The 23828-nt window shown below is 44.7% G+C and overlaps 2 protein-coding genes across 9 annotated transcripts in view; one reads left to right on the forward strand and one right to left on the reverse strand.

Annotated features, from left to right (window-relative positions):
• The window catches only part of LOC128322609 (riboflavin-binding protein-like), a 53694-nt gene extending 39128 nt beyond the window's left edge, over nucleotides 1-14566 (reverse strand). The window contains exon 1 of one of the 2 annotated variants that reach the window (XM_053244185.1): nucleotides 14547-14566. The gene's annotated coding sequence lies outside the window, so the exon portion shown is untranslated. Of the gene's footprint in view, nucleotides 1-14489 lie in introns of both variants that reach the window. The other variant, XM_053244184.1, reaches the window with a different exon arrangement.
• Nucleotides 10340-23828, forward strand: part of MAST2 (microtubule associated serine/threonine kinase 2) — a 295348-nt gene continuing 281859 nt past the window's right edge. For 6 of the 7 annotated variants that reach the window (XM_053244182.1, XM_053244169.1, XM_053244171.1 and 3 more), the window contains exon 1: nucleotides 17400-17773. In XM_053244182.1, coding sequence (XP_053100157.1) covers nucleotides 17597-17773 — 177 coding nt within the window. In that variant the 5' untranslated portion in view covers nucleotides 17400-17596. Of the gene's footprint in view, nucleotides 10366-11574; nucleotides 11659-17399; nucleotides 17774-23828 lie in introns of those variants that run through there. The other variant, XM_053244173.1, reaches the window with a different exon arrangement.

The following is a 23828-nucleotide window of genomic DNA, read 5'->3' on the forward strand; positions in this document are numbered from 1 at the left end:
TTATTTTGAGCCCCTGCATCATCTTGGAAGGTGTTCATGGAGTCTGCCTGGGAGGGCAACTGAGGCAATCTGCCCCAGGCCCCCACAAAGCAAGCCACCCCAGCTCCTATGTGTACCATTAATCTCTGCCTCAACCCTGCCATATTGTTCAACAGAATTCTTGGTATTTTGTTTTAAGTTTTCATTTTAAACAAAAAGAGGGAATGGTTTATTAGTGTATACAATGACATTGAATGCAAACTGTAGAACCCAACCTTACCATTATATAGTAAATATTACACTGTTATGAGTTGGGTGATTGATCTGGATCATTCTCATGCAGACCTTCCAGCTCAGAGATTCTACTGCAGACATTTCTACCATAAAGCTCCTTCATAAATATAATCAAAATCTGAAGCCACCTTGACTGTCATGGAGCACTGAATGGCTGGGGAGGGAATGCAAGCATACTACGTGTCCTGGAGGAAACTCCTCCCAGTGCCATTGACAAGTTGGTTGACCCTGAGGATCACAGGACCTGCACTATTGAGGTGGTGGCAAAAGAGGAAGGATGGACATTGGGCAGACTCCCAATTCCTCAACTCTTTTTCTTCTCCTACTGTATCCCTAAACCAGCATGGACAAGTCATTCGCTGATTATGCAAGTGGTTTGGACATTTGACCCAGGCTACCAATCAAGATAGCGCCAGCCAGCATGATTATGGCATTTCCCTATGCAGAAAATCACCACTGTGCCCAAGGAGGTTCAGAGTGTGAGTGATGTGCTGGGGAGGGATTTCTGACCTACTGTGAGCATGTTGGAAATCCGTTTTTCTCACATGTGGAACGCCGATGCAATAATTCTTACATATAGCTCCCAAAAGTTTGCACACACACGAGTCCTTTTAAAGCCCCTCCCACACATCACACCTGCTCCACACCCCATACATTATCTGGGCAGCCCTACATGAAGTGATAGGAAGTGTAGCCCTTCCTAGCGCTTTTCTCCTAGTGCTCTTGAGAGCATCCCATCTCTCTTAAACGGCCATCCTGGCCGTCCCAGCACTAAGAGAAGTGCAGTACTGTGCAGAGGGCAGAATACTGGGAAATGGCTCTCACACTGAAGACTTTTTTTTTTTTTTTGCCAAAGTGGCTAACAACAACAAGGAAAATAACTCTTATACATTTTTATTCAGAATTAACTCCCATGGAGGCTTATGGGATTCTCTCCCAAATAAATGTGCATAGGACTGCAGTCATAACTTTCAGTTATGTACTTCAGTCAAATGAAATAGTGTTCCTTTTGTAAATTGACAGCTTTGTTTCCCACCATTGGTATTTCGCAGAGTGCTGCTACTCAAATAAGAAGAAAGAGAAGGTCTCATTGAGCTTACGTTACAGTAAATGTTCCAGTAAAAAAAGTTCCAGTAAAAAAAAATCTAATTTGGCCTAGATTTTGTTCTAAGGACTTGCAAGTATTTATTCTGAAAATCCACATCAACAAACATTAGAATAAAAGCTGAGTCCCGCTTCCTCACTGCTCTCTTGACTACTACAAGTTAGCATTACTTGAAAAAGCAGGACAAACTGTTAATATTTGACAAGGTAAGTACAGTATGTGTTCAAATATACCTAAGAGATATTATGGATACGGGCAAGACATTTTGTCTTCCACTTTCTTCACTTGCTCTGATGTATAGCTGCAGTGACAGTTATGGAATGAGTGCTGTTTGTAGCATTTAAAAATAATCTCAATCTCTCTCTTTCTCTTTTTCTACACATTCACCCACCCACCACACTTCAGGCTCCCAAAGGTAAGAGCTAAATACAACATCCAAATCATCCAGTCATCAGGAAACTGTGTAAGCACTTATGCAATAAAAGATTTCTTATCTGCTTTGTGTTTTGCTCTATGCTTAGGAGAACAGTCTGACCCAAAAGATTGCAAAAATTGAAGAAGGAATGTTATAGCACATGAACTGTCCACCCTGGTGCTTCTATAAAGGTCAGAGCACAGTAATGGTGGCCAGGGAGACTCCCTGCCTGGTATTGCTCATATTCCAATTTCAGCATCTGCTAACAGCTTGAGTCCTGACAAGCATGAAGCATCCTGCTCCAAGAGCCTGAGAATGGAGCTTGAGAATGAAGTTGTTTGAGTGAAAAGCCTTTGTAACATCTCCCTGGCAGCAGTCATTTATATTTGGGGGTCAACAAACTTTGAATATTATCTGGGCAACATTTGCTAGCTGATATTGTAATGACACACACAGTGTGATTATTGTACAAAGTGTGTTCCTTTCTAAGGCAGGGAAGAGAAGGGGGTTCCCTGCCTTCCTAGCAAATAAAAGTAAAGTGTGCCGTCGAGTTGGTTTCGACTCCTGGCGACCACAGAGCCCCATAGTTTTTCTTTGGTAGAATACAGGAGGGGGTTACCATTGGCTCCTCCTGCACAGTATGAGATGATGCCTTTCAGTATCTTCCTATATTGCTGCTGCTCGATATAGGTGTTTACCATAGTCTGGGAAACATACTAGCAGGGATTTGAACCGGCAACCTTTGGCTTGACAATCAACAGACTTCTAAATAATTTATGACAATGCAATCCTTCTTGCAGTCCAACCATAAATACATTTACTTGAAAATAAGCCCTACTCAGTCCATACTTCAGTAGGTAGGCTAAGGATGATAGATTGTGAGTGGCCAAGGTGAGTAGTGATATGTAAGATAAGGAAAAGATAAGTAAGATAAGTAGAAATTGTTTTAATTTGTCCTGAATCTGCAGGTGGGAGCTAAGTAGATAAGTGTGTAGCTTTTTTCATGTATATAACATTTAGCATACAAATGTACTTGGAAGACAAAGAGTTCAGAGAAGGGAGTCCCTCTGGTTGCTCTTTTCAGTTTGTAACTGACCGGCACCAATGTTCAATGGCAAGAAGCCACCTTGTCTATTGAAAGCAGGCACCAAGGCAGCCTACACCATAAACTCTGACAGCACTCTGAATATATTGTATATGGCTGCTAAGGGCACGGATTCAAAATAAAAAATGGTGCCTGTCTTTACTTCCTTGGTTTATGACTGGCAATTGAGATTAGCCTACACATTAGGCTTCTTCCCATGCGCCCGCAACAGCATGGGGACTACTTCCATGTGAATGTGATATAAATGTGAGAGCCCAGAACCCAATTGCACAGGTCCTCCTTACACAATAATTGCCTGGCTGATAGTACCTTCTACGAGTTATAAGGTAACCTGGTACACCCCCCACCCCCAGTTCCACTATGCTGCCTCATAGTGGTGGTGGGGTGTTCCTGGGAGAAATGAGCAGAGTATGCTGGGAAGTATACTCCCAGTAGGATCACCCAAGGCGTGAAGGTCATCCCAGCTGACCAGTCAAAGCAAGCAGGCACCTATATTGGGCAGCAGCAATATAGGAAGGTGCTGGAAGAGGATGGTCACTTTAGTGACAATGACAAAGGCATCATTTCATACCGCATGAGAGAAGGCAATAGTAAACCACTCCTGTATTTTACTAGGAAAACCACATGGATAGACAAGATAGAATGAGGTCAAGGGTACTCAACATGAGAGTACCCTCAACATGCTACTGAGGAAGAGCTGAAGATCTTTCAGAGTACTGATGGTGTTTATGACATGGTTAGGTTAAAGCCTTTTGGACATCTAGCTGCTGAGATTGTCATGCAGGAAAAGAAAACCCAAAGCTGCAAAGACAGAATTACAGTGGCTACATGGATAGGGTTGCCATATTCTGGCTTTCAAAATCCGGCTGCTTAATTTGCATATTATGAAAATAACGTTTGAGCAGAATAGTGACTGCACGTTTTGCTCCATAATTCTGCTTCTACGAGGGCTAAAGCTTAGCTTTTTTTTTTTTTTTTTAAATGAAAGCTGAAATCCAGGCAAATCTGGGTAGGCTAAGCAACTTGGGTGAGATGCTTAAAATATGGGTGAAACCTGGAATTTCGGGGGGCATGGCAACTCTATACGTGGAATGTAAGAAGCATGAACATGGGAAAGCTCAGCATAGTGAAAGATGGACATCTTGGGCATTAGTGAATTAAAATGGACTAGAATTGGACACTTTCAGTCAGAAAATCATAGCGTTTACTACTCAGGACACGAAAAACAAAGAAGGAAAGGTGTTGGTTTCATAGTCAGGAAGGATATAGCAATGACAGTACTTATTATTTATTTACTTATTAAATTTATATCACCCTTCCAAAAATGGCTCAGGGTGATGTACATTAAAATAAAAACAATTAAAATAAATTAACAGTTAAAAACAAAAACTATAAAAGCAGCATAAAAAAACCTAACAATTAAAACAGTTTAAAAACCCTGGAGGACCAGGCCAAACATTTACAATAGTCAGAAAATCCTGGAAGGCGAGGCTAAACAGATAGGTCTTATGGGCTCTCCTGAAAACCAATAATGAATTCAGATTCTGGATTTCTGCTGAGAGTGCATTCCACAGCCCAGGAACAGCTACAGAGTAGGCCCGCCTCTGAGTCGCCACCAGATGTACTGGTGGTAACTGAAGACAAACCTCTTTAGACGACCTTAACGTTAGAGGTGTGCACGGAACTGGCTGGCCCGGTTAGGTTCGAGTCTGGACCGGACTTGAACCTGACCAGACTCGAACCTGACTTAAATATTATTTTAAAATATAAATTTAAAATTTTTAAAATCTACCTTTAGTCCCTCTGGGGGGCTTCCTTAGGCCACAGGTGTGTGTGTGTGTGTGTCTGCGAAGGTTCCCCCTCTCCCACCAGCCTCGGTCATCACACCTTCTGGTCGACTGATTTTAAAAAAATGTCCGCCACACATGCGCAAATGGCCTCAACGAGACCCTGGGCCATGCCAGGCCTTGGAGAGGCCATTTGCACATGCACAGTGGTGGACAATATGGCCGCAGCATAAAACTATGCAGACCTGAAGGGGCTGAAGAACTGGCTGGTTCGGCTGGAGGGAGTGATGGCCGAGGCCAGCGAGGGGCGGGGGAACCTTCCTGGACCCCGTTCGTGGCCTAAGGAAGCACCTTGAAGGGACTAAAGGTCCGCGAACCCCTCAAACCCCAAATGGGGGGGAGGGGCTCGATTAGACCCCAAACGGTTGAATCTATTTGCACATCCCTACTTAACCTGAGGTGGGGATCATGCAGAAGATGGCACTCTCTCTAAGATAACTCGGACTGAAGCCGTTCAGGGCTTTTAAGGTAATAACCAGCACTTTGTATTTTGCCCAGAAACATATCAAAACAGGCATAATATGGTCTCTCCAGGTTATCATAGAGACCAGTCTGGCTGCCACATTTTGAACTAACTCAAGTTTCTGAACTACATACAAAGGCAGCCCAACATAGAGCACACTGCAATAGTCAAGCTTGGAGGTTATCAGCTGATGCACCACTGTTTTGAGGTCTTCTTCTTCTTCAAGGAATGTATGTAGCTGTCGAATTAGCCGAAGCTGATAGAAAGCACTCCTGGCCATGGCCTCCATCTGAGATTCCAAGGTGAGGCCTGGGTCCAGGATTACTTCCAAACTGTGTACCTGCTCCTTCCCGGGGAATGTAACCCCATCCAGGAGTGAAACACTCATCCCTCAAATTCTAGTAACTTCATCCCTCAAATTCTGAGCCCCTACAATGAACACCTCGGTCTTGCTTGGATTCAGTTTCAATTTGTTATCCCTCACCCAGCCCATTACTGCTTGTAGGCATGCATTTAGGGAATGTGCCATTTCCTGATGATGAAGGTGAAAAGGAGAAGTAGATTTGGGTGTCATCAGCATACTGATAACACCCTGCACCAAATCTCCTGATGACCACAACCCAGTGGTTTCATTTAGATATTAAAAAGCAATGGTGACAGAATGGAGCCTTAAGGGACTCTCTATAACAGCTCCTGTTTTGAGAGCAGCTGCCAACATGCTCCATCATCTAGAATCTACCTGAAAGATAGGAGCAGAACTACTGCCAAGAAGTGCCCCCTATCTCCAACTCTTCCAGGCAATCCAGAAGGATACCATCGTCGATGGTATGGATCGCTGTTGAGAGATCCAAAAGAACCAACAGAGTCACACTCCCTCTGTCAATTCCCTGGTAGAGGTCATCCATCAGGCCGACCAAGGCTGTCTCAACCCCATAGCCAGCTCTAAAGCCAGTTTGAAATGGGTCTAGATAATCAGCTTCCTCCAAAACTGCCTGGAGCAGGTTGGCTACCACCCTCTCAATCACCTTGCTTAACCAAGGGAGATTGGAGATTGGCCTATAATTATCCATCGCTAAGGGGTCCAGGTAAGGCTTCTTAAGAAGCAGTCTAACCATTGTCTCCTTCAACCATGGAGGCACCCTACCCTCCCTCAGTGATGCATTTATGATATTAACTAGGCCACCTCCAACAATCTCCCTGCTAGATGGAAGCAGCCAAGTTGGGCAAGGATCTAGAGAACAAGTGGTAGGCTGTCCTGCCCCAAACAGCTTGTCCACATCCTCAGGAATCCCAGATTGAAACTGATCCAACCTAGTACTGCAAGAGGGATTGCTGGATTTGGGTACAATACCGTCAGCTACCGACTAATATCAATTATATTTCATGGACAACCCTTTAACATGACAGTTTTTCAAGTCTATGCTCCAACAACTGATGCAGAAAAAGAGGAAGTTGATGAGTTTTATGCTCAAATTCAGTCTGAAATTGACAGAACACACAAGCAAGATGTGCTGGTGGTGGTTGGAGACTGGAATGCCACAGTTGGAAAAGGTAAGGAGGAAAACACAGTCGGCCTATATGGCCTAGGAAACAGAAATGAAACAGGAGAACAACATATTAGTTTTTGTCAAGCCTTATCTTTCTCTTCAAACAACCAAAGTGGTCTCTATATACATGGATATCAGGAAATGGAGTACACAGAAATCAAATTGATTACATTATTGGTGCAAGGAGGTTGAAGTTATAACAGCAAAAACATCACCGGGGGGCAATTGTGGAACAGATCATGAACTGCTCATGTGCAAGCTAAGCTGAAGCAGAAAAACAAACCTATCCAGTTTCCCCGATATGATCTTGAGAATGTACGCACCATTTTCAAGGAGAACATCAAGAACCACTTTGAAGTTCTGAACCTCATTGACAGGGAACCAGAGGAACTGTGGAATGAAATCAAAGAAGTTGTTAAGGATGAATGTGAAAAAAGACTACCAAAACCGAAGAAACAGAAGAAAGCAAAATGGATGTCAGAACAGACGGTGGATATTGCCAAGAAGAGGAGAGAAGCCAAAGTCAAGAAAGATCAAGACCTCAGGAAGGAACTTAATAGGAATTTCAAAAAGCTGTTAGAAGAGACAAGGAACAGTACTACAATGACATCTGTAAAGACATTGAGGATGGAAATAGACATGGAAAAACAAGGAAAGTTTTCCAAAAGATCTCTGAACTCAGAAGGAGGTTCCAACTTCGAATTGGTATGTTAAAGGATGCCAGAGGACAGATAGTAACTGATTCAGAGAAGATCGAACAGAGATGGAAGGAGTATACTTAAAATCTGTAGAGCGGGGACGTCCACATCCAAGATACTCTAGAAGATATTTCTTACTTGCAAGAACCTCTAGTACGGGAAGATCAGTTCTCCGATCATTACCAAGTCGGAAGACTACAAGAATTGATGGAATAGTTACAGAAAAATGGCAGACAACAGAAGAAGAATCAGTCAAGGCTCTAACCAAACTATGCCAGCAAATTTGGAGAATGACACTGTGGCCAACAGATTGGAAGAGCTCAGTCTACATACCAATACCAAAGAAAGGAGACCTAACAGACTGTGCAAACCATCACACAATATCCTTAAATTTCACATGCTAGCAAAATAATGCTCAGGATCATCCAACACAGATTAGAGCCCTATGTGGAAAGGGAAATGCCGGATGTTCAAACTGGTTTTAGAAAAGGCCGAGGAACAAGAGGCATCATTGCTGATGCATGCTGGATAATTGAGAAAGCCAAAGAATACCAGAAAGTAGTCAATATGTGCTTTATTTACTACAGAAAAGCCTTTGATTGTGTTGACCATGTCAAGTTGTGGAATATCCTTAGGAAAATGGGCCTCCCAGAACATCTCATTGTTCTCATGAGAAACCTAAACACAGGACAGGAAGCCCCAGTCCAGACAGAACATGATGAAAAAGACTGGTTCCAAATCGGCTAAGGAGTAAGACAAGGCTGTATACTTTCTCCTTCTTTATTCCACTTATATGCTGAACATATACTGAGGGAAGCTGGATTGGAAGATGAGGAGCGTGGTTTTCAAGTTGGGAGGAAGAAACTTCAATAACCTGCGCTACACTGATGACACTGCTCTGATAGCTGAGAATGCAGATGATCTGTAAGCTCTAGTAATGAAAGTCAAGGAGCACAGTGAAAAAATGAACTACGACTAAATATAAAGAAGACTAATCGTATACGTACAGCAACCAGCTTCAGAATTGATAATGAAGATATTGAAGTAGTGGTGAGCATGGAATCGGTGCCTGCCGGCTTGAATGTTTGGCGGGGATAGCTTTAAGTACCAGGGAGGGTGCATTATCCTACTCCTCCATGTTTTCGCCGCTGGTGCTGTGTCTAAAAACAGTCTTGCAGGGCGGCAGCATACCTCGTTGCCGCCCCGGTATACTTTGGGCTGGCAGTACTTCTGGGTACTTGTGGTTCAACATACACTGGGGCGGCAAGGAGGTACACTGCTGCCCTGTGGGACTGTTTTTAGACACATTGCCAGTGGGGGAAATGCAGGTGTGTGTATGTTTAAGAGCACCCTCCCTGGTCCTTAAAGCTATCCCCCCACCACATTTGAACTGGCCAAATCGGTTCGTGCACATCCCTACATTGAAGTGGTGGATAACTTCTGCCTTTTAGGATCAACCATCAACAGTAGAGGATCCAGAAGTCAAGAAATACACCGCAGACTAGCAGGGCTGCAATGAAGGCCTTGGAAAGGATTTTTAGATGCCCTGATGTGTCTATACCTACAAAGCTTAGAATCGTTTGGACAATGGTTTTTCCTGTGATACTCTATGGATGTGAAAGCTGGACTTGGAAGAAGCAGGACAGAAAAAGTATTGATGCTTTTGAACTTTGGTGTTGGAGAAGAATTTTGAGGATACCATGGACAGCCAGGAAAACAAACAAATAGATCACAGAACAAATCAATCCAGAATTTTCATTTGAGGCACAAATAACCAGGCTCAAACTATCATACTTTGGACACATTATGCAAAGACCCAGCTCCCTTGAGAAGTCCATAATGCTGGGAAAAGTGGAAGGAAAAAGAAGAAGAGGACGACTAGCAGCAAGGTGGATGGACTCAATTACCACAGCAATTAATGCACCATTGAGAGATCTAAAAGGCCAAGTTGAAGACAGATCATCCTGGAGAAAATCTATCTACTGTATGTGGTCACTAAGAGTCAACACCGACTTGATGGCACTTAATCAATAATCAATAAGCTTGGTTAATCTCAAAAGCTTGGTTAAGCAATCCCCAGGAGAAAAGATAGTCACAGATTTAATGAACATATTAAGTCCAAATAAATATGTATTTTATTGATTACTAGCTGGCTCGGGTGCAGAGCATCTGGCCCACCTACCCACCACCTTTTACTCCCCCTGCCGCAGCTTTCTGCCATCCAGCTGGCCCTGTTCTCCCCCCCACCTGCTTTCCGGCCAGCCAGCCCACCCGCTTCTTCTCCCCCCACCCTGCTTTCTGGCCGCTTTCTTCTCTGGCTGGCCGCTGCCGCCATGTTCTTTCCTCCCACCCATCCCGTGGCTATCCGGTAGCTCTCCAAACTCTCACAAGAGCTGCTACACACAGGATTAGCCACGGGTATGCTTTAGAGAATTAAATATATAGATAATGAAGAGGCATGGCATTTAAAAACACATGTGAGTATTCTCACATTACATAGAGCACACTAGATGGTAATTGTGTCTAGGCACTAAAACATCTATCTATCTATATAATTCTCTAAGGCATACCCATGGCTAATCCTGTGTGTGGCAGCTCTTGCAAGAGTTCATGAGCAGAAGCACCTTGGTGATTGTGCAGTGGGGATTCCATATGCAGACAGGGAGAGGAGCCTGTGGCACCATGGTGATTGGGCAGTGGGGATTCCATATTCAGATAGGGAGGAGGAGCCTGTGAGAGCAGAAGCACCATGGTGATTGGGCAGTGGGGATTCCATATTGAGATAGGGAGAGGAGCACTATGGTGATTGGGCAGTGGGGATTCCATATGCAGATAGGGAGAAGGAGTCTGTGATGGTTAAGGTCAGTTGGAATGCAACTGTTACTGGTCAAAAGATGTTCTTGATAGTAGAGGTTGTAGAGATTGTATCTATCTATCTATCTATAAAAGGATAGTGGGCAGGTGTCTGCAAAGAGAGGGGTTGTGAGGGAGGAAAGAGGCCCTTCAGGAGAAGGAGGCTACCGTTGTGTGAATTAGATGAAGAAACAAGATGAACAAGATCTGTTAACTCAGGAAGGGAGAGGGAGAAAAAGAAAGAAAAAAGAAGGGAAGGGAAGGGAAGAAAGAGTGAGTGTAGGAGAGAGAAAGAGAAAGGAGGAAGGGCAAGGGATGGGTCTGAGCCTGTCAGGGGAGGAATGAATGAGGGGAATCAATGGCCATGGCGGTGGCAGCAAGAAAGGGCCCAATCAACTACTGCTCCTATTTGGGACTACTGAGGCCATTGGTGGAGAGTGGAAGGCAGGCAAGGGACAGGCCTGGGCCTGTTGGCAGCCTGAGAGGAATGAGCATGCAGCCATGGTGGTGGCAACAGTGAAGAAGGGCCCAGTCAACTGTTGCTGCTGCTGCTCCTGTGGGGAGGAGCAGGAATGGAGCATGGGTGAGGGTGGCAAGGTCTCTGGTGATAGGGGGCTGCAGCTTGGCCAATAGGTGCCACAACGCTGCAGCCATGACCAAGAGGGGTGAGGGGGATAGAGTAAAGGGATGGATGAGTGACCAAGGGGGATAGAAGAAGCGGGATGGAGGAGGAGGAGCAGGAGTGTGGCTCAGGTGAGGGTGGAGAGATCTCTGAGGTGAGGGGGGCTGTGGCAGGGGGTGAGGGGAGTAATCAAGAACTAGCATGCAGATGCCCTGTGTGGGTTAAGCTGGTAACCTTTATTGTATGACTAGAGTAGATTTTCTAATATGTATGTAATTAGCTAGGTAACAAATAACTAAACAGTTAACTTAAGCAATCAGCTCACACACTAGATAAATGTATCTAAATCACTAACCAAGACTGTGTCCTTTTGAGAAAATAAGATAAGAGCAGTAACCAGGGCCCAAGAATAATCAGTGTCAGAGAAGGGATCTGGGGAAAGCAAAAAACAGTGACAAGAACTAGGTGTAAAACAGTGTCAGAGAAAAAGGGACAATGACAAGGATTAAGTGAAAAGCAGAGTCAGAGGCCATGGAAATCTAGCAGGTTCCTAGTTAGGGGACAAGCCTAGGCTATGTAGATGTAGCAGAGTCAGAGTAGCTCCTAATCAAAGTTTATTCCTAATCAAGGCTAATTCCTATTACAGATGGGTGAAGAAAGCAAAAGAAAAAAGGCGGGGATAAGCAATCAAGGCCGAAGAGCAGTCTGTGCCAGAGTGCTCAGTACCCATGTGAGTCACTGAACACCCCAATATGTTTCTTGGGTCAGGGAATAGGAAAAATGGGATACTGTTGCCATGCCCCCCGAAATTCTGGGTTTCACCCAGATTTTAAGCATCTCACTAAGATTGCTTAGCCCACCCAGATTCGTCAGGATTTCAGTTTTCTTTAAATAAATAATAATAATAAAAAGATAAGCTCTAGCCCTTGTAGCAGTGAAATTATGGAGCAAAACGTGCAGTCACTATTCTGCTCAAAAATTATTTTCAAGCCAATTTACATAAAATGCAAATTAGGCACCCGGACCTGGAAAGCCAGAATATGACAACCCTAAAATGGGATTATAAATTGCCAGATAGGAAACAGCCTTTCCTTGGTGAAAGGAGTAAGGGGCTTAGCCATCATGGTTAAGGGGTAACCCAGTAGGAATGAGGGCCAAGTATAGACAAAAAGAGCTTCCAGAAGATGCCAGAAAACTCACACAGGGGATGGAAAAGAGCCCGTCTCCCTGGGGCAACAGAATGGATCCATGAGGAGACTGGGCCATTTGGATACTCCAGTGAAGGAATGTCAGGAATTTTGCAATCCTGTTCTGGAGGGATCTGAGCAATGAAGACTGCATCTGAGAGGAGTCCCAGGCTGTTGGGAACGAACCATTCAGTCAGTCTGATTTTATTGAATCAAAGAGTATTAGACTCTCCTGGCTGTAAGATGCGTTTGCCAGGTTTCTTCCTCTTTTCTCCCTAAGTTATTCCAAACTCCAGTGCTAAAACACTGTTTATTGCTGAACTATTTCCTCATAGGCACATGGCAACCATGCCAAACACTCCAATAGGGGTGTAAACCAAACTGGGGTGGGGCGTGCACTGTCAGATATGGGATCCAGACCCTGTAACAGAGTGATAAAAAAGATGAAAAATTTTCATCATGCAGTCCTGGCTCTTGCAGGTGTCCTATTGCTCTTTGCACTATTCTTTCAAAGTACAGGAAGTTCCCAACTTATGAATGGGTTGTGATCCAAAAGTTTGTTTCTATGTTGGATGTTCATAACTCAGAACATATATAGTTCAGTTAGCAATAACTTGTTTATATGTGTGGGTTGGTGTTTTGTAAGTCAGGATCATTCTTAATGTAATATGTTATGGAGCTTGGTTTGTAAGTATGGATGTTTGTAACTCAGGGAGTGCCTGTTCTCTTCCTTCAATACCATTACTACTAAGACTATGGTGAGAATGGCTAGGGAGAAAGTGGGGCAGGTAAGATTGCCAACTGTCCCTCATTACATGGGACAGCCCTCATTTCAGGGATGAAATGTTGGTCCCTATAGGGACAGCATTTGTCCCTCATTTTGGTGGCGGGGCGAGCAGCTTCTTATTTTGAGAAGTTTTTGTTTGAAAAGTGGTATAACTTGAATATATTCTAAATAATAACTATGCATAGCATGCAATTCAATTACATATATGTCAATAATACTCGGGCTCTTGATTATCACTGCATACACCTCCCACCCCCCCAGCCAGCCCTCCTGCAGCCAGTCCCCCTGCAATGTGGGTCCCTCATTCTGGCAATGAAAAGTTGGCAACCCTAAGAACGGGGGTCTATGAATCTGTTGAAATGTATTTTGTTTTGTTAGGGGCCTTTTGCTTCACAGTTATATACATACTATTTTTAGTAACTTAATCAAACAGTAGAGGTATCACTGAGGTTAAAAAGCTCAACAGAATGTGAGCTTAAATCTTAAATACCCAGGGCCTAAGCTGTTTAGGGCTTTATAATAACCAGCACCTTGTATTTTGCCTGGAAACGTATCGGCAGCCAGTGTAGTTCTTTCAACACAGGAGTAACATGGTCTCTCCGAGATGACCCAGAGACCAACCTGGCTGCCCCATTCTGAACCAATTAGTTTCTGGACTATGTACAAAGGCAGTCCCACATAGAGTGCATTGCAGTAATCCAGCCTAGAAGTTACCAGCATATGTATCACCATTTTGAGGTCATTCATCTCAAGAAATGGACGCAGCTGGCATATCAGCCGAAGCCGGAAAAAAGCACCTCTGGCCACCGCCTCAACCTGGGACACCAGGGAGAGGTTTGGATCCAGAAGCACCCCCAGACTGCGTACCTGTGCTTTCCGGGGGAGTGTGAACCCATCCAGAACCGGCAGATCAAAATCGTCTCCAAAGTTCCAACTCCGCACAATAAGTACCTCTGTCTTATCTAGATTCAGCCTCAGTTTGTTATCCAAATCATCCAGTCTATTACTGCTTCCAGGCAGGCATTTAGAAGATTATGCCTTCTCCTGAAGATGTTTACATGGAGAAATAGATTTAGGTGTCATCAGCATACTGATAACACCCTGCACCAAATCTCCTGATGATCTCTCCCAGCGGTTTCATGTAGATGTTTGCCTCTCACCCCCAACACCCTCAGACGTTCCAGAAGGATACTATGGCCAAAAGTATAAAAAGTCACAGAGAGATCCAAAAGGACCAACAGAATCACACTTCCTCTATCAATTCCCAACTGAAGATTGTCCATCAGGCCAACCAAGGCAGTCTCCACCCCATAGCCCGCCCGAAAGCCAGTTTGAAACGCGTCTAGATGATCAGTTTCCTCCAAGACCACCTGCTGCTGGGAGACCACCACCTTCTCAATCACCTTGCCCAACCACATAAGGTTGGAGACAGGCCTGTAATTGCTTAACTCTGAGGGATCCAAGGCAGGCTTCTTCAGAAGCAGTCTAATGACTGCCTCCTTAAGACAAGTAGGCATCCTGCCCTCCCTCAGAGAAGCATTTATGATCTAATGACAATAACACATCAGTAATAAAATGATAACTAACAGAAGGCAGTAGAAAATACGAAGAGGTGAAAACTGGAACGAAGCAAAAGGAGAGCACCTGCTTGGAGCGAGACAGGGCTAAGACTGAAGAGGCGAGGGGGTTGTCCCTCCCTCCTGCTATCAAGATCTTTTCTGATTGGCCCTGTCTTGGAGCAGTAGGTGGCGACAACCCATGTTCCTCGGATACAATCCTCTTCTGAGGGAGAACTCCTGGTTACACCTGAAAAAGGTTCCCTCGCCGATTTGAGCGTCTGCACTCTGCAGGAAGAACTCCCACAGCCCCCTGTTTTATCACACACATGCAGCTTAATCTCTGAGCAGACACGGCGAAACGACAAGATATTAGCAAGAACCACAGCTATGTCATCTACTTCTTTTGGTATTAACAAGGACTCAGGGCCGGACTGGGGGCACTGAGAGGGCGGGGGAATTTATGTGGGGAAGGCTCCAATTTTATTTATTTATTTATTTATTTGATTTTTATACTGCCCTTCCAAAATGGCTCGGGCGGTTTACTATTTTTTTAGCAGAATGGGTGGGTTTCACCATACCTTTTGGGTTTCATTTAATAATTATTTTTTTCTGTTAACTTTTGATATCTGACTTCTGTTTTCTGTTACTTATAGGTTACTATAAATATTTCAAATGAAGTATCACTTGTAACTATTAAGAAGCATAATTCTATACTAATAAAATAGTTTGGATATATGTGTTCCTATGTAGTCCAGTTCCTGCAAGATTGTTAGAAACTGAAGTGGATGGCTTCTTAGTAGCACTACAATAGCAGTTCTCTCTCCCCACCAATTTCCACAAGAAGCCTGCCCTCTCACCCCTCAACCCTATACACCTACCCAAGAGAGGAAAATTATTTTCAGTTCCTAACAATACATATAGTCTCATAGCCTCACATCATGGCCAGGGGCCCCAGCCAGGCCAACCAGCTCTGACTCCTTCCCTCTCCAAGCAGGGACTCCCCACCAGCCTTGCTCCTTCCCCATCCAGCCTTCTGAGGCAGGAGTCCGAGATGTGTGTCTATACACTACAGAAAGAAAAGACACAATTTTCATTTCAAATAGGACAGCAGAGTGTCATATATGGAGTAACCCCAATTTTGTAGAATTTAAAGACAACCAGTCATTTCATGGGCAAAGGAGTTTTAAAAATGAGTTTCTTGTGAACTGATGTGCAAAACTTTGTTTTGAAGCAAGTGTACACAAATAGACTTTTGGTGGGGGAGCCTGCTACACAAGCACAAAGCAAAACAAAATAGTAATGTTTAAAAGGGGAAACATGTTGAGAGAACCATTTCCTCACATTTTGCTGTTTAAACCATTTTGAGAACTCTGTTGCTAAAAAAGCTGCATATCAATATTTTAAATAAGGGTGGGAGGGGGAGAGAAGAAACCCCCACACAGAGACCAGATTAGAGCTAGGAACAGGAACAAAAACATCTATTTTGTAAGAGCATTCCCCACCACACACACCATTCTTTTCAAAGCTTTTAATAATTTTGCTGGACTAATTTTCTCACAAGAAGGTTTGCACTAGAAAAGTTTTTACATACTTTTAATTTTTTTTTTTAAAAAAAAGCTTAATCTCTCTCACTCTCACACACACACACGAACTTCTCTCACTTGTACAACACACGTACACACGCATGTTTCATGCGGGTGGGGGGAGAGAGAGCCAACACGGTAGCTTGACTAAGGGGAACAAATCACACACAAAACAAACAACAAATGGTTGTTTTTTTACCAAATGTGTTATTTTCCTTCTTGAACGAGACCAACACAACAGGCAGCAACTTCCTTGGCTTGGCCCCTGGTGGTGCAGTGGTAAAACTGCCGCCCTGTAACCAGAAGGTTACAAGTTCGATCCTGACCAGGGGCTCAAGGTTGACTCAGCCTTCCATCCTTCCAAGGTCGGTAAAATGAGTAACCAGAATGTTGGGGGCAATATGGTAAATCATTGTAAACCGCTTAGAGAGCTCCGGCTATAGAGCGGTATATAAATGTAAGTGCTATTGCTATTGGCTCAGTGTTCCATACAAATCCCAGCGGGGAGCACAAGACTCCAGGGGAGAACCAATAGGGATGGGAGAAACATTAACCCTTTGTTGGATTACTCTCTGCTACTGCCAAACTCCATGAGTCCCTCAGCATAATTTCATTCAAAGGGTGGGAGTGCAACTGCACCCTTACACCCTCCCTGGCAGAATGCAGAGCAGCAGACCACAGCAGTAGCAGCAGGGACGGAAGGGAAAGCCGCCCGATAGAAGCAGCAGCCTGTCTGGCTGCAGAGATTCCCTGCCCTGCAAGAGAGAGGCAGGCGCCTTGGGAAGCTCAGGATGAGGGGGTGGTGGTGCGCAAAACCTGGAGGCAGCAGGGCGCAGAGTTGAGGGGCGCACCACCAGAGAGGAAGGGGACCGGGGTTCAGGCAGGCGGAGGGCGGAGCAGGTACAGTGGAGGCAGGAAGGGACCAGGGCTCAGGCAGGCTGAGGCGTCGCCGCTTACACGCTCGGAAGGCAGCAGGGCGCACACACAGGTGAGATTCCCTGGTGGCTGTGCCCTGCAAGAGAGAGACAGGCGCCATGGAGGAAAGCGGGAGAGCGCTCACACTCGGAGGGCAGCAGGGCGCACCGGGAAAATGCCTTGTTGCCAGGCAGGCCAGTCCGAGCCTGCAAGGACTATTTCATATCCTCGCCCTGCTTTGCTCGCCAGCCCAGCCTCAGGCATGCCCGAGTCTCCTGTTCCAGTCTTTCCGCGCAGACTGCGTATTTCCCTTTCCCCCGCCCCCTTCCTTTATGGCTCCGCCCTTCTCTTTTCGATTCGTCCTTCGGTCCGCGCGTCGCGCTTGAGTTTCCTCGCGCGCCGGCGGCCCCTCCTCTCGCGATACGTGGCCGAGGGGTGGCATTGCCGCAGTGCCCAGCGTGCTCGCCCCTGTCAGCAGGCCGGGGGGATGTTCGCGCACGAGAGCGCGGGGGAAGACTCGAGCTAGTCTGTGTCTGTGGCGCTCCTCACCTCCGCCCGCCACCGCCGTGTCGCAGCCATGGACGGCTGTTTAGCCAGGGATTCCCCGCGCTGAGGGGGCGCCGCCGCCGTTCTCATCATGAAGAAGGGCCGCTCTCGGGGGGACAAAGCGCTTCCGGCTCCTAGAAGGCTGGAGCATCCCGCTCGAGCCCCGATGGACACCTCTGAGAGAAGAGCCTCCTCTGCGGCCAGCGGCAGGAAGGAGGCAGAAGATGCGGGTCGGAGTGGCGCCGCCTGCAGGGAGCCGCTCGAGAAGGTACTATGGCTGCAGTATGTTTCTGTGGGCATTCATCGCGTGGGAGCCCAAGAAGTGGGGGTGGGGAAGATTGGAGGTTTCCTTTGCGCTGTCATGTAAGAATAGCATGTCAGGAGGAGAGTCTGTGCGGATGGTTTGGGGCCAGGGGTGTGGGCAGCCCAGAGACTTGGTCACTGCAAGTTAATACACGTGAATTGCGGTGGGAGGGTCACGTTGGGGTCTTACTGGCATCATCAGGGATATGTTTGCGATCCGGAGTGCTTTCCCAGAGTCTTCCAAAGGGGTGGTGATGAAGTACTCTTTGCTTCTAAAAGATGGTGGAGCCTACTTTTGTATTTTGGGATGCAGAAGAGCTAAGTAAATGCTTGGTGTGTCACTGGTGTAGAGTGATGTATGTAGATGCACTTATTTTGGTTTATTGGCAGGGGATCCTCTCCCCCCACCCCCAAATGTGAAAAGATTTATCTGTATTTTGGATCTCATAGGTCTTAATGGTTTGTTTTTAGTTACTTTGACAGACAAAGATTATACGTCGCTAAGGGCTTCTGTCTTTGATGAACTAAGATGGTTATAAGGGGTTTGGCATTGGTTGACTGTTACTGGATCTTTGAAAAGGCTGCCTCTTGTAATTCAGGAATATGACAATTTTTCTTTTGTAATAGAATCTTTATTATGGGCTCTGACCAGCCCAAAGCACCATTATATATTACAGCGGTGTGTGTACATACACACAAACATACACACATTGATCTTTATGTTAGTTGCATGTAGGAATTTCCCAATCAAATACTATTTTGGTCACAAGGGCAACCAGGCCATGTTCAATTTCATGTAGGGTATTGTCTTGTAGGGATGTGCACGGAACTGGTTCGGAGGCGGTTTATGGACCTCCAAACTGGTTCGAAAGTCCAGCAGTTCGCCTGGTTCGAAGGTGGGGGGATAACTTTAAGGACTGGGGAGGATGCTCCCCCCCATGTTTCCCCTGCTGGCGCTCTCATTTAAATCGGTCATGTGGGGTGATAGCATATCTCCTTGCTGCCCCGGTACATCACTGAGTCAGCTGCGTGTGTGCACATTGTGACATGCATGCACACGTCATACTTACACACGCGCTGCAACGTGTATGTGCTACCGACACTTCCGGTCCGTGATATACTGAGGCAGCAAGGTACACTGCTGCCCCATGGGACTGACTTTAATGACAGCGCCAGCAGGGGAAATGTGGCCGGTGAGGGGGAGAGCACCCTCCCCAGTTGTTAAAGTTATCCCCCTGCTTTGAACCAGCAGTCGCTAGTTCTGTACACATCCTTACTATCTTGGTCAAGAGACATACAGGTTATGTTCAATGACATACTAGTTCTGGTTCATGGTACTTTAGCTTGGTACTGTTAACGGTAACAAACAAGTTGTTTTGGTAAGAAAACTAAGTCTCAGAGCAACTATATGGGAGGTCTATTCTTGGTTGTCCCTAGCAGTTGAAGGAATCAAGGCACATTCTGAATATGGGTTTATAAGTCTGATTTACATTAGCAAGTAACCCTGATGATGATGAATATATATGACTCCCTGTTCCTAAAGGGCTCATAATCTACAAAAGAAACATAATATAGGCAGCAGCCACTGGCGGGATGCTGTGCTGGGAATGGATAGGTCGAGTTGCTCTCCCCACTGCTCAATAAAGAGAATCACCACTTTCTGATATTTGAGGTTGCTGGTTCGAATCCCCACTGGTATGTTCCCCAGACTATGGCAAACACCTATATTGGGCAGCAGCAATATAGGAAGATGATGAATGGCATCATTACATATTGTTTGGGAGATGGCAATGGTAAACTCCTCAATCACATGGTTCTGTGGTCACCAGGAGTCGACACCAACTCGACGGCACAACTTTACCTTTATATGAATTTTATATGAGCTACCTTCAGTGGGCAATGATTGAACATATGGGCTGTTGGGAAGGAGAGGTGGTTTTGAGTATAAAGAAAGCCAGTGTGGTTAGAATGCTGGACTAGGACCCAGGAGACCTATGTTCAGAACTCCATTCAAACAACAAACACTATGCATACAGAGATCTTCACTAGAGAATTACAAACCACCACAACAAAAGATTCCTATTGTGAACACATATCACCTTTACTTTACTATGAATGAAGTTCAAACAATTGATAAAATGATTGTAACACACATAAATGACTAAGGGAGTAAAAGCACATATATAACAAATCAATTCAAAGAATAAAGAGCCACATGTACAAGTCCATATAAATATGTGAGATACAATAAAGGTTCACAATGGTGACCTCCATTTCGAAAGTAATTCTTTGCCAAGTGCAAGTATATAGTCTTCTAGATGTGAAAACTTCCAAACAAAATGTGGATGCTAGAATATCCTAAAAGATAAGTTCATGTTTGATATGTATCTATAAATAGTACTATCACATGATAGTTTAATACAAACATTTATGAAAAATGTATATAAACAATGTAAATTGACATAATTGTATATAAAAAGCTGATAAAACATTGTCTTAAGAACCTTTTCAATAATATCAAATAATTGGCAATAGCTCCTTGAATAGTATTATTTATAGATAAAAATTACTTTAGAAACTGAGGTCACCGGCTCACCATTGGGAACTTTAATTGGGGGCAGTTGGTGAGCTCCCTACGCCCCTGTCCATACTAATCTTATTTATTTATTTATCATATTTTTATACCACCTGATATATATATCTCTAGATGGTATACAAAATTTAAAACAGTATAAAAATTGCAGAATAAAATCCACAAAACACAATAAAAATCATAGCATAAAACAGTTATTAAAACACAGTATTAAAGTTAATTATAACTAAAAGCTTGTGAGAACAGGTGAGTCTTGAGGGTCTTCTTGAAAACAAACAGAGAAGAAGATGCTCTTATTTCAGTGGGGGGCATATTCCAACCGCTGGGCCAGCCACAGAGAAAGCCTGGTCCTGGGTCTCCACAATATGAGCAGGTAGCAATTGTAACCGGACCTCTTCAGAAGATCCTAAGAGTCAGCAAGGGTTCACGACTAAGGAGGAGCTCTCTTAAAAACCCTAGGCCCGAGCCCAAGGCTTTATAGGTAATAACCAAGACTTCATATTTCACTTGGAAACATATTGGCAGTCAGCAGAGTTCTTTTAAAATCAGTGTTATGTGGTCCCTTTGTGTTGTCCCGCAGATGAATCTGGCTGCCACATTCTGTACCAATTGTAGTTTCTGGACTACGTACAAAGGCAGCCATACGTAGAGTGCATTACAGTAGTCAAGCCTGGAGGTTACCAGCATATGTACCACTGTTTTAAGCTCATTTACCTCCAGAAATGAAGCAGTTAGTGTATCACCAAAAAGAGAGTTCCAAAAGGATCAGCAGAGTCACATTCACAGAGACGTAAATTTGGGTGGGGTATACATTTAATAAATGAATAATAAATAATAAATAAATTCCTTCTATCTATAGCCAGTTGGAGATCATCCATCAGGCCGACCAAGGCAAACTCATCCTCATAGCCGCACAAAAGCCCGTTTGAAATGGGTCTAGATAGATAATGGATCTTCATGAGCATTTAGTAGCTATAGTGTCAGCAAGTGGAATGTCTCTTCTGTCTTTCCTTGAGATGTTCCACTAGTTGTATACTTGCTTCTATAAACTAGTCACAGGTAATGCACACATTATATGAGAAACTATTGAAATATACTAACCTGTTGTGTTGACCAGGGCTCTCTTCCCCCCTCCCCCATGTTAGAAGGTGAGTTCATGAAAACATGTGGAAAACTCCTGCCCAGGGGATTCTTTTCAGTGCAGATGTGTGTTCCCTATGTATTACCATTTATGCATCTCTCTTTCAAACAACACAGTAAGGACATTGTTAACACACTGTGGAAGAGCAGGGATGTATTTTCTTTAATGCCAAAGGCATAGTAATTTTAATTCTGTTGTCCTATATGGTTAATTCAGTAATCCAGAAACCTTCAGTTTAAAATGAGAGTTAAGCTGCTTTACATTTTCACTTGTGCCCTAAAATGAATGGAATTTGCAAGTTAAGGTGCCCATCTTAACCTCCGAGCCATATAAGCTGTACAGTCTGGTATATAATAATGGATTTAGAAATGAGGCTACGCACACCCATACTTTGCCTAGATCAGAGATGCATCAGGCAGAAATTCATCTGGAGCATCTCTAGGATGTGATTAGGGAAATGGCACCTGTTAAATGTCTGCCTGGATGCATCCGTCCCCAACCCAATGTCCAACTGAAAGACCAAGCCAAAGTGTGGGTGTGTAAGGAATAGCCTTGACTCAGAGCAGCTAGATTAAAATGCTGCCACCCTGCCACAATTGTCAGAGTCTGAACCCCCAGGGCATAGGGTGGACTATCCCAGGGAAAACTTTCTTAACTTTGCTAACAAGCAAAGTTTGTGGATCCGAGTTCCACCTGTGTAGCTGACAAGTGGACAGTGGAGACTGGTTTTGCACCAAAGGAGCACTCTCCCAGAGTTAACTGAACAGTCTGTAAGGCTTTAGAACAGTGGTTCTCAACGTGTGGGTCCCCAGATGTTGATGGACTTCAACTCCCATAATCCCCAGCCCCAATGGCCTTTGGCTGGGGCTGATGGGAGTTGTAGTTCAGCAACATCTGGGGACCCACACGTTGAGAACCACTGCTGAAGAAGAAGAAGAAGAAGAAGAAGAAGAAGAAGAAGAAGAAGATGCCAAGAAAACGATTTATTAAAAGGCAACAAAAATAGGTTGTCTTAGGCTTCAGCTTTTGTTTGCATTTAGGAATGCTTAAATGGTTACAGACTCCTTTGCCTTAGGTGGTTTGAGTGTAGGCTAGTGTTTCTTGTTTTAGTTAGGTTTACAGATAAGCAGTAATAGAACAGTATCAGGAATGTGCAAAGCAATAAACTCAAAGAAAAATAGATTCAAACGCTAGTTCTTACTAAACACTTTCTCCTAAGTTAGACTTTTGAAGCCACAAACCTTGGCTTCTCATCCCTTAGACTTTAACCAAGCCTCCTGCAATCTTGTCCAACAAGAGTTGCAGACTCAACGTGACTTGATTGCTCCTCTCTCACCTGGGTCACACAGCTTCTTCTTCCCAGCACTCACCAGGAGCCCCCCTTAGCCCTGCCCACCTGATCAATTGGGGGGTGGCCGCCCCCTCCCGGGCCGCCCCCCGCAACCGCCGGCCGCCCCCTCCCGGGCCGCCCCCCGCAACCGCCGGCCGCCCCCTCCCGGGCCGCCCCCCGCAACCGCCGGCCGCCCCCTCCTGGGCCGCCTCCCGCAACCATCCCTAAAACATCAAGTAAAATCAACCATCTGCTGTACATGGACGATCTGAAGTTGTATGGAAAGTCCCAGTCAGAAATCGAATCACTGCTCAGTGCTAAGCACTGTCCGTATATTCAGTAGCTATATAGCAATGGAGTTTGGACTAGACAAGTGTGCTGCATTAATAATGAACAGAGCAAAAATAAGAAAAACAGAAGGAATAGAACTGCCCAATGGAAGCAAGATCAAGAACCTGGAAGAGAAAAAACATTACAAATACTTGGGCATTCTCCAGGCTGATAACATTGCACACACTGAAGTTAAAAGAAAAATTGGAAGTGAATACATCAGGAGAGCTAGAAAAATCTTCAAGTCCAAACTCAATGGCGGGAACACCATACAAGCCAGCGTGGTGTAGTGGCTAGAGTGCCGGACTAGGACCGGGGAGACCCAAGTTCAAATCCCCATTCAGCCATGAAACTAGCTGGGTGACTCTGGGCCAGTCACATTCTCTCAGCCTAACCTACTTCACAGGGTTGTTGTGAAAGAGAAACTCAAGAATGTAGTACACCGCTCTGGGCTCTTTGGAGGAAGAGCGGGATATAAATGTAGTAGTAGTAGTAATAATAATAATAATTAATAAACATAATAATAAACACCTGGGCTATAGCTGTTATCAGATACACTGCAGGAATAATAGACTGGACCCAGGCAGAGCTAGAGACTCTGGATCGTAAGAGCAGGAAAATCATGA

Source organism: Hemicordylus capensis, chromosome 4 (assembly GCF_027244095.1).
Source record: "Hemicordylus capensis ecotype Gifberg chromosome 4, rHemCap1.1.pri, whole genome shotgun sequence".
NCBI lineage: Eukaryota > Metazoa > Chordata > Lepidosauria > Squamata > Cordylidae > Hemicordylus > Hemicordylus capensis.